Source organism: Gymnodraco acuticeps, unplaced genomic scaffold (genome assembly GCF_902827175.1).
Source record: "Gymnodraco acuticeps unplaced genomic scaffold, fGymAcu1.1, whole genome shotgun sequence".
NCBI classification, from domain to species: Eukaryota; Metazoa; Chordata; class Actinopteri; order Perciformes; family Bathydraconidae; genus Gymnodraco; species Gymnodraco acuticeps.
The window spans coordinates 427,418-438,827 of NW_022992054.1; the positions used below are offsets into that span (position 1 = coordinate 427,418).

The following is an 11,410-nucleotide window of genomic DNA, read 5'->3' on the forward strand; positions in this document are numbered from 1 at the left end:
ATAGCAATCAATTACTTTACCATAATATTGAATGCCCATGTAATGGTTCAAGTGTAGGCATACGTTCCAAGTTTGATTGATTCTCAAAAGTTTAACGATTATTCTTGATATTTGGAATACATTTTTGAAAAGCATATTTTCCCTTATGCCTAGGCCTAATACTCTTTTGTAGGTAGGCCAAATGTATTTTAATGTTGGACACCTTTAAATGAACCATCCTTCGTTCTTAAAGCAATACAAGAATACTTAAATAGAAACAAAATAATATTTATTCACCCGTCAAAACATGAAGTTCAAAATATGAGGCCTGACGACTGAAATCCTCACACTGATGTGCGTCTGCAGAGCCTTCTGTCACCTGGCAACACGTGTGAGGGGGATTCTTTTAAGACCACCTGCACAGTACGGTTTCTATTGTGTGTTGTCTTAGCAATAACACATACTGACAGTGATGACAAACATGTTTCTCTTTTATATTCATGTATACATCAGCTGAGTTTCACAGAGCCAAAGAAAGAAGAATATAATACAACATCTGAAAGATTGTAACGTTATCAGGGGAAGCTAGTGAGTGACACAAATAGGCATTTTGGAGCTTGCAGCGCTCATGCATCGAGATGGTGGTGTGTGTTTTTGGTACATCGCTGAAAGAAGAGTCTTTACACACATATATCCCCCTCTGTACCGGGCGAGCGAAAAAGTGTGGCAGTGGTGTTGGTGGGTTATCAGTTCTCGAGGAAAGCCACGTAGTCAGTGAGTCTGGCCAACTGCTGCTCATTTGGAACCAATGAGACGGGGGGAGGATCTGTGGGGAGAGGAGGAGAGGCTGAGTCAGAGGAGGGGGATTCTCTTTGTGCCAAGCACCATTGATCTTCTTCTCCCTGATTTAAGTTGCTGGCTCAGCAGCACGTGTTTTAACTCAGACTGACTCAGCAGGTTAAGTTAACCGCACTGTGACATATGAGCCCACTGCCCACTGCCCCCCCCCGGACCTGTTTAACAACACTACCTACATGTGCTTGGAGATCATTACTCTTTGCATATCATCAGAATCATCAGAATGGTTTCCTGTGTGAGATCAACAACCTAAATTCCTAAACACTATTTAGAACCACTGGTGCTGTGGAGGGATGGTTTGGGGGGGGGGGGGGCATGAGGATTAATGTCGAGTGGGTTAGCCTGTTGAGTCGGACATGTGCGCAGCAGATGCTTTAGCAAATATGTTGGATGCTTACAGCAGGCCTCCTCCTCCTCTCTGTTAGAGGACACTGAGCATAAGTCTGAAGTTTTCTCTTGGGACACAGAGCGATCAATAACTGGTGAGGACATGTGATGATGTGGTAGAAAGAAACACAGTAGAATAAAAGGAAGGGAATGGATGAGGGAAATATGGATCTTAAACAAGAACAGATTTAGCAAATCACATATTTCAAGAGATTCCAGGAAAATAAAATATAATTGATTGTTTTTTAATCCCTGCTCCAACAGTGTCAGTGTGTCTGATTGTATACAGGAGAAGGTGGGCTCGGCATTCATCCTGAAGAGAAGACAGTTTAGGCAACAGAACAGATGTGAACAGTTGAAGAGAGCAATACTGCCACCTACCGGGCTTTTTGGGCATCACCATCCTGGTAGCAGGGTCGGCCTGCCAGCCCTGACTCACCACCCCTGAAGACAGGAGAAGAACACAAGCCTCATCAGCAAATGTAGAAATGTGTGTTTAATGGCAATAAGATTCAATTCATCACCGTACAAATTGCGGTTGGGAATGTGACGTCATTAACAGGAAGTCAGACATCTTTAGAGGATACTGGAACATGCAACCTGTTGATTGGTAGAGTGAACGACTAACTATTTCACTCTAAACCTTTTAAACATGGTCAGAAGGCACTATTGTGTAACTGATTGGAACAGTCATCCCATGACCAATACATAAAGGGGAAAAATGATTTGGAGATTACATTTTGTTCTTTTAAAAAATGGAAAGTTAACGAGGGAGAGGTTGACATCAAGACGTGCGATGTGTTTGATGTCAGCCATCTGCTGACTGTTTGCTCCGTCAGAAAGAAATGCTGAACTACAGTAACAAACCACTACCTAAGGAATGATTTAAACACATGAATTGTCACAATACATAACTATACCAGTAGATTAATAATGCACAATTAGCCGCCGTGGAGTTAGCATAACAAACTATCTTACCTCGGTCCAGATGATTCTATAGTGCCGTTAAACCTGTAGATCTGAATGTAATGTGTTTTTTACACAATAACAGTGATACGGTGACATTTCCTGTGTGGATGTAAACGTACCCTTTACTGCCTCTTCCACAGAGTATCCCACGAAGGCAGCGAAGTCGTCTGCCGCCAAGGAGGTGTAGGCCTGAGCCACCAGACTGTAGGCCCTCTGCCGCGTGCTCTCTGAAGGACGCATCAACAAAGGGACATTCAGATCACACTCTAACATGCACGCTGAGACTGCGCTCTATTTAAAGAGCATCCAGCACTGGGGCAACAGCAACTTACATGTTATTTCAGAGTCATGTTCCTTGTGTTGCTAATTAGCACAAGGTTCTACACTGTGAGAAACAACCAGTAACACCAGTAACAAGGGACAGGCCAAGGTTTTGAAGCCTGGGGCTGTTTGAAGAAAAAACAAACACTGAATAAAAGTGCTATGCTTTGATCATTAGCAGACAGAGGGGACTAAGGGTGGTATCATGTTAGGTGAGCGCTTCTACGAAGGAACTAGGATTGTGTTTTCAACGTGGTTATGATCGTTGACTCTCGCCTGATATTCATAAAAGGTGGTGTAAGGGTGTAGCAAGGTCCAAAGCACAAACCAAATTCAAATCACGGAGCATAAACACGTATCATTCGCTTTTATTTACAGATAGAAACAGTCTTGATTACTTTCTATTTTCCTGTTCTTGCAAATATAGGTAATGTGTGTTTGAGTTATAAGCAGAGGCTTCCCCTCCTGTTTCTGCTGCTCTCCCCAAAAACAGTCACAAACCATTTCAGAACTCACAGGAGTGTGTTTGAGGTTGAAATAAATAAACTGGATTGTCTGCGTATGATTGCTTCTCACATCTGGGTTTGATTGAAATCAAATGGTGCATTTGTTGTTAAATAAACTGTGATCTGATTATGATGAACTTATGAGCTAAAACAAATAAGCACATACAACTTTCCACAATCATGAACGTTTAAAAATAGATCATGTTAATTGAAGCATTCCAAAGATGAGGCATGGATGTTGTATGCTGAGCAGGGCTTACACTACACACCACTGAAGTCTTTATCAACAGCTACTGGCTTAGACTTCTAACATGTCAAAGCTGGCACCTTTATCTTGCCTGACTTTGACATGGTGCAGTAGCTTGTGGAGATAGCTTTTGAGAGTGGCAGGCCCAACAAAGCTCACACACCGGCACGTATTTGTGCTGCTCCTGCAGCTATCACGTAAAAGCCTCAGGGTTATGGCCTTTGGTGTTTTATAGCCTAGCAACGGTGTGTGTGTACCAACAGCCAGTCTGTTGCAGCAGTAACAATAACAAGTGGGATGAGAAAAGACAGCTGTGATGGGGAAGGCCGGAGATTTGTCAAGAGCACTTTGCTGTCCAAGAGGCTTCCAGTTCGCCAGTAGATATATTATAAATAAATATTATTTTTGGTCCTTTTCTTACAATTTATCTTCTTTGACTGTTTATGTGTGCACCATATACACCAAGGCAAACTCATCATATGTGTTAAAGGTCCCATGTCATGCTTTTCTGGTTATTACCCGTCCCCTTGTTATGAAGCTCTTCACACACACACACACACACACACACACACACACACACACACACACACACACACACACACACACACACACACACACACACCACACACACACACACACACACACACACACACACACACACACACACACACACACACACACACACACACACACACACACACACACACACACACACACACACACACACACACACACACACACACACACACACACACACACACACACACACACACACACGAGGAGCGGAGCGGGACACTGAGCTGGCTCACTGGTGCGAGACAGCGAGTAACCACGGAACTCAGCCTGGGCACACACACAAACTCCCAGCCAGGCTGCGGGTTGTGTGTGTGTGTGTGTGTGTGTGTGGTGTGTGTGTGTGTGTGTGTGTGTGTGTGTGTGTGTGTGTGTGTGCGTGCCCAGGCTGAGTTCCGTGGTGTCTTGCTGTCTCACAGACGGCCACTGGGCTCACAGGGAGGGGGGAGCACCAACAAGCCGTGTAGGACAGAGAGTGAATACACAGACTATACAGAGATGCTGTGAGAAACCAATGTGAGTTTGGAACATTGAACAATGTATTCTAGTCGACCTCAACAATGGAATTATGATCAGTGGAAATGGCCATGACATGGGACCTTTAAAAAAACATGTTTCTCATTCTGAAAATATTTATGAATCATTTTGTTATGGTTTTAATTAAAGTTGGCATTTAGCCATGATGCTGATTAAAGCAGACTATTTAAAGGTCTGGTTCCAGAATATTGTGGATACAACAGTATTGTCTGCTCATTGTTGTGTCTGACAGAGGACTGAAAGAGTTGCTTTCCCTTTGCTCTAGTTAGTATAAAACTCCATGTTAGTGCAGCACCTATCAAACTGCATAACCCCGACTCCCTGCTGTGTTGAATAACTTCCTCGCACCTGGTTGTGAACTAGAAACAAAATGTGGACTCTGAGCAAATGCTCCCAACACAGCCATGCATGTCATCTCTGGGGGCTTTTCTGTAACCCAGTCCTCAGGCAGACATGTATTTTTACCATGGCCTTTTGACCGTTGGGAGATGACTCGTGTGGCAAATGGAGCGGCCTTTCTTAGCGTGGCCCTCTGGCACTCCAGAGCTGCTGAGCAAGACGTCCATGAGTGGGAGGACAGAGTTTTATGGAGGAGAAACAGGACCTGGCCTGTCCTTCCCCGAGTCTATTCCAGGGCTGCTATCATCTCACCCTCTCACCTCTTAAAAATAGCCCCCACTTTTAACCAGCAAAGGCAAAGCACACATGGCAAGGGCTTTTATTTTTAAATTCAGACTATTGCCAAGTAAGAGCAGCATAGACTGGGAACTATTTAGTTGGAAGCACTCCAAAGCCTAAAATAATACTGGGTCTTCCTTTATATGTTCCTAACCTTAAACGTAATGTTTAAGTTTGGCAAATAAAGCAAATAGGAGCTTAACATCATGCAGCTTTATTCCACATTCCATTGAAGGCACATTTGGTGATTACAGATCAGCTGATCACCAGTTCAACACAAATTTGGACAAAGTGAGAAAAACACAAATAACTAATATCAAAGGAAACATGTAAGGAACACAATGTGTAATCAATCTTCAGACATGTTATTTTAACAATGATCTAGACCAATTTCTCCATTTAACTGGCTCAGAAGTACAAAAGTATAAAAAGAGTTAAGAAAAACAATGAATATGTCATTAAAGTATTGCACTGAACGTATGGGCAAGGCGCCCACCTCCACCATCACCTTGGACATCGAATGCAGTCCCTGCCATAAACAATTGGGTCAAAAACCTTCAAAGGCACATGTTGTAGTTTTTTCTACAAGTCCGCAACTAGTTAGATTTTCATTATTCCTCCTCCTCTGCATCCTCAAACTCATCATCATCAACCACTCCAAAGTCCATTTTTGCCAGCACTGCCTCAACATGCTCCGTCGACAAAGTGAAGTGGTCCATCTTCTCGAAGCCTGGCTCTGGCCGGTCTTCCCCCAGCGAGCTTTTAGATGCATCCTTGGTCTGCGTGATGAGGCTCTTGGAGGCCAGCAGGAACTCCGCAGCCCCCCCCTGCTCCAGCGCCCTCACAGCAGTGTCCGTCAGCTCTGAACTGGTCTGCAGTCGCTCACTGTAGCGCTGAGACAGCGCCCGCAGTGCTGCCACCTTTTCGTCTTGCTCTTTTCCAATCTGCTCCAGTAGAATGGTCTTGCGCTCCTCCAGGACAGCGTATAGCAGGTCAAAGCGTTCCGCTAAACCTTGCTTAGCACACTGAGCGTTTTCCTGCACAGCACGGCAGGCATCTTCCATCTGGTTGAGCAGGGCTTGCAGGCGGCCATTGCTAGCTACCAGGGTATCGATAGCATTACTCAGTTCACTCTTCTGGGTCTGGTAAACACTTGCTAAAGGTGCCACCTCACAGTCCTTATGCTGGCCAAACACTTTGCACATGGAGCAGGTGGGTGTCTGGCAGGTAGTGCAATAGATGTTGATCTTCTCGTCCTCGTGTTCTTGGCACATGGGCTCTTTGGATTCTTTAGGCTTCAGGGCGGGTTCTGTGCTCCCGCTGTTGCTCCCTTCTTGCTGCTGCTTATAGAGGTCGATAATATTTTCAACCAACAGGTTACGCTGGAGCCCATGCACACCATGACGGTCTAGCACAACCTCGAAGCGGCAGGTAGGACAGCGGAAGACGCCCCCGGAGAAGCGGTAGGGGTTGCGTGAGTCGTAGAGGTCGCTGGCACAGCTACGGCACAGGTTGTGCTGGCAGGGCAGGATCACCACAGGTTTGGTGAACATTTCCAGGCAGATGGGGCAGCTCAGCTGCTTCTCCAGGCTATCCATTGGGCTTGGGGCCCGGACAATAGACCCTGTCCTCTGAACGTCCATAATAATGTCACTGCCTAGCGTTAGACCAGTAGGTTTTCTTATTTTAGGAGAGAAAAATACAAGTTGTGCCCTTTGTTGGTTTTTAAAAAGTTACCAAAAACAAGGTCAGACTCCTGGAGCTTCTCCTTGGCGTGTGCTGCTGCTTGTGAAAAGCTGATATCTATTCTGGGAGGTGGCAGCTCTGTCCTTTATACCAGCCCCTCACAGCTGGTGACATCTGATAGCTTCCACCAACGAGAGCACACATTCCTGCCTGCTTGCTGCCTCGGGATCTTTTCACAGAAATGGCCCCCTCCTACTAAGTGCTGCATGTGTCACTTGTCCCAGCTTCTCCTCTCCATCAGTGGTGGACAGAGCGAGACAACACGGGTCCATGTGACTGGCTCAGCAGAGAGGGAGCTCAATCTTATTAGTAAACAAGTCTATGTCAACATCCTGTGACTGCCGTGTTGTTTCATTTGTTGCATATTACCTAGTTTGCCATTGATATCATTTATTTAGATCACAACAAAAATGTAGTAACTTTGTCATTTTCTATACTTCCGACAGTAATAAATGTATATCAACCAAAGTAACATCATTATTCAATCATAAATGATGTGTAGGTTACATTTAAAAAAAAACTATTTGTAGGTAAATGTTCTTCAATTATGCAGGTTATCAAAAGTGTGTTGAGGACTGTTGTCAGACAAGTTGAGAGATGTTACAACATGGCATGCTTGTAAATACAAATGTACTTGTTAACAAGACCTTCATTATGAATATCAGTTCTTTATGCCTTTTTTAAAACGGCTTTATCAAAATATTTGCAAAAGAGTAGAATGTGTGCATTTACATTCAAACACTCTTAACTTCCCACACCCACCAGGAAGCAAATGATGGCTTACTGTACGTCACCATTCATGGCATCAACAAGTAGAACCGTAAACAACAGGGAGAAGCTATTCTTAAACTCTTGCACAAGTTAAGCATCACATGATGCAGGAACCCAAACAACTGCAACCATATGTTACCACCTGAACTGGCCTTCAACATATATGCCCCGCTACGATAATGAAAAGGTGTTATCAAGAGTCTCATTTATTCCTACATTCCAACATGTTATTTTCTCCTGGGTTAAATGATAGCTTAAAGGTGAAAATACACAGCCGGAAAGAATCTGCCACTTCCTCACAGAGCCTCTCCTCCAACACACAGGAACGCACACATGACCAATGAGGGCACGAGATAAGTTTGTGCACAGATGGAAGGCTGACAGGCAGGTAGGCCATCCAGTTACTTTAGCCGGCTCAGATGATTGGTCGTGCTTTTTACAGAACCACGGCTTCCACAGATGACTTTTCTTTATGGATTTCTTGTCAAAGCATTTAAGATATTCATTGCTATCGGATGTTAAGAGCATTCCATGGAATATAACAACAAGTGTATCTGAAATAAATGACATACCCCACCTTTAAGCTGTTTTTAGTGTAGGAAATCAAATATCCTATTTATATCAATTTCCCAACATGGAATTTTGCTACATTTTCGTCACAGCCAAATGTGTGAATATCATGTTTATCAAGTGTTGAAAAGTCTTAGGAGCTTGAAGGACACAAAGGAATCTTCACTGAAGACCTTATTGTTACCTCGAAGTGCCTCCATGACTGGAAGGATGTTCTCTGTCCACTGGAAGGCTGCGATGGTTGTGTAGACCCCTGGAAAGTCCCGTTGCCAAATGCGTTGGCCAACAGCCCAGATAGATGTTAATTCAGGGTTTGCCTGTAAACAGTAAGTGGAAAGGCATTTTAAAAGCATTTAGTATGCAGTCCCGCCCAAATGATAGGATATTAAATCACACTACTTCAACATTTCAAGTGACCTGTCCATTAAATATAAAACAGCCGGCACATGTAAACGTTTTTCACACTTTTCAGTTAATGTATTTGAAAACATATTGTACCATACAGATCATGACAGAGACAATCAATCATGACCCTGAATGACTCAGTCACGTTACAAAGATTCAGTGAAACCTCGACTGTAGTCCGTTTACAGAGAAGAGGTTGTACAAATATATATATTTCAATATATCTAGTATTTGAAGCCCCCTAATATTGTCAACAGCTGTGGGCACTTTGAAACATGTCGTATGCAGCTACCCAGTCAGCTGAATCTATTTATTTCCAGTTGTTTTTAAATAAGTTTAAATTATCAAAGAAATCCAACTTGCGTATTTTTGACTCTTCTGAGTTATGGAATTATTACGGTGAGATACTGAACATTTATTTCTGAGCTCTTACTGCTTTAAAGCATGGCTGTTATTATCCAATAGTGGTGCAGGTGTAAATGACTTATATTTCAGTTAAACATGAGGTCACTATGATTATAGGGTCTAGGAAAACAATGGATCTGAAAGTAATATGGGTTCACAGCGTTAAAACACCAAATCATATTGGTGCTGATGTAGAGAGCAACGTCCGTCAGAGCTGAGCCTCTGAAGAGAAGTTCTATACCATAGGATATACGTGTGAACAGCATCTTAGAGTTGGAAATTGGTACGTTTAATAACTACCATATGAAGCAGCACAATTAGGACAAACACGTGTATCTATGTCTCCTTGTGTCTTTTAATGCTTACCGATTTGATTGCTTGGGGAATCCGTTTCCAGAGATACCTGCCATTATTCCTGTTGGAACCAACCGGTCAGAAAATACACTTTGAAACGTGCAGGTTTGGGCAGCAGCAGGCAGCAGTGTTATTCCTGACAGACTTCAGATACAGTACTGTGGCAACACACACATCGACTCCCAAACCAAATGTATCAGTTGTTAAGCTAGCCACGTACTATGTCATAGCACAGTGCCGTACTTAAGCACAATTGTGAGGGACCTGTACTTTACTTGAATATTTCAATATGATTTTACTTTGTACTTCTACCCCACTACAATTCAGAAGTAAATGGTGTACTTTTCCTCCACTACATGTATTTAATACCTTTAGTTACTTAACAGATGTGGATGAATGATGTGAAATATAATCAAGTGTTAAATCAGACTTTAGTTCCACCTGGAGTAAATCCACCAGCTACCCTGCAGTATACAAAGTCATTCAAACTAGCTGCACCTTTACCAGCTTTGAGAACACTTTCATGATCAATCATTATAAAACATATCATATATATGATTCTGAAATGGACCAATCAAACAACGACTACTTTTACTTTTGGTACTTTCACTATATTTTGATGCTAATACTTGTGCACTGTTACTTAAGAAATACTTTGAATGCTGGACTTTTACTTGTAAAAGAGTATACCTGCTCTTTGGAACTTCTACTTAAGTACAACATTTGAGTACTTTTTCCACCTCTGGAAAAGGCAACACATAATGCAAAAGTCTTAGAATCAAATGAGATAATGCCCTACCCATAATATGTAATGTGTGAATAAAGAGGACATAATGGTACTTACATGTCATTATGCAGTAAATAGAGCGACAGCAGCTGAGCGTACACTTGAGGTGTTGCAATGCCCCCTGGAGCCTGGTGAACACAAATGCAGGTGAGAAATTAAATAGTGAAGCTACATATTAGCAACAAACCAAAAGAGTATTTCCCACATCAATCCATAATGTAATCCACTGATAGCCTAAGCTCCGTTGCGTGTGGTAGTGTAGCTGGGACATACCGTTCGGTCTGTTAAATCATGTTAGTGTGTTCTTTAGCTTTGGCTAACAGTATAGCTTTGCCTCCATAGCGTTACCTTACAATGTTGCCCTCAAAGTAATGAGTCAGTCACAAGGTTACAGTGAACCAAGCAACTATCTTTTACGTTATGCAGATAAATAAATACACTAGTTTTTGCTTCTCTTCACAAACAACGCCTGGCTATCAAATGTAAGCTAACTAGCTAGCTTGTTTCAGTAGATAGTCAAGCTAAACGTACTGTTTGTTTTGCTGGCATTGTGAGTATAGCACTGATTCGTTTATGTCGTAGAACTCATAGAATCATTTACTTTGACTGAGAGCAAAATCAGGTTTAGAGAAGTGAAAACAAGCTAGCTTATTAGCCATAACGTTAGCTACATCTGGTGCAGGGCTGGCTGTCAGAAACACTACTGCCATGCCTTCAAGCTAACCTGTAAGGCAGCATTTATTGTTGTCGCGAGAAATAATATATTTTGGGATTCAGTGCTTACCTCCAGCTCCTGAGCTTCACACTGCTCCAATACTTTATCATAATTTTCCTCCATAATCACAGCAGCAGGCATGTTGATGCCTAGCTGTTGCATCGGGAACTTCTTCTTCGCTGTGGATCGAAGCGGTAGATTAGCAGCCCGCCAGAGGCGTTGCTGCCCTCATGCGGGAGAAACAAGAACAAAACACCACCAACAACATTCAAATAATTAAATGTGCAACAATAAAAACATAACACTAGTAGTAGCTCTAGCATATGTTATAGTATGTTTCTTCTATTCTTTATTTATCTTTCTTTATTTTTGAAATGTTTGCTTTATTTCTAATGTCCCGTGATTTAAAATAAATCAATTCAATTCAATTCAAAAGCTTTATTAGCATGACCATATTTACATACAGTATTGCCAAAGCTATGTATAGTTGTAACATCTATACAAAAATACATACAAATAAACAAATTAACAGTTATAAACAAACTGCTAAGAACATGTTTTTTTGTTGTTGTTTTTTTTACAAGGAATACAGATTCATTTCA

General features: G+C 42.3%; 2 protein-coding genes across 2 annotated transcripts; both read right to left on the minus strand.

The window, feature by feature from the left end:
* Positions 1–251: 251 nt before the first annotated feature.
* Positions 252–11,032, minus strand: cops8 (COP9 signalosome subunit 8). The gene is made up of 7 exons (XM_034202103.1): positions 10,878–11,032; positions 10,151–10,221; positions 9,319–9,367; positions 8,327–8,459; positions 2,313–2,420; positions 1,606–1,668; positions 252–805 (listed from the first exon to the last, which is right to left on the minus strand). The coding sequence occupies exons 1-7, from the start codon at positions 10,968–10,970 to the stop codon at positions 726–728; spliced, it is 597 nt and encodes a 198-aa protein (XP_034057994.1). The 5' UTR covers positions 10,971–11,032; the 3' UTR covers positions 252–725.
* On the minus strand, positions 5,249–7,978 carry trim63b (tripartite motif containing 63b). Its single transcript, XM_034202102.1, has one exon. The coding sequence runs from the start codon at positions 6,696–6,698 to the stop codon at positions 5,667–5,669; it is 1,032 nt and encodes a 343-aa protein (XP_034057993.1). The 5' UTR covers positions 6,699–7,978; the 3' UTR covers positions 5,249–5,666.
* Positions 11,033–11,410: the final 378 nt, after the last annotated feature.

Bases quoted from the DNA above. Each gene is read 5' to 3' on its own strand.
- trim63b (XM_034202102.1), bottom strand. From the start codon at position 6,698: ATGGACGTTCAGAGGACAGGGTCTATTGTCCGGGCCCCAAGCCCAATG.
- cops8 (XM_034202103.1), bottom strand. From the start codon at position 10,970: ATGCAACAGCTAGGCATCAACATGCCTGCTGCTGTGATTATGGAGGAA. The intron at 8,460-9,318 runs GTAAGCATTAAA...TACTGTTTACAG, and splicing joins TTCCCCAAGCAATCAAATCG to GCAAACCCTGAATTAACATC. The intron at 2,421-8,326 runs GTAACAATAAGG...TGCGTCCTTCAG, and splicing joins AGTCATGGAGGCACTTCGAG to AGAGCACGCGGCAGAGGGCC.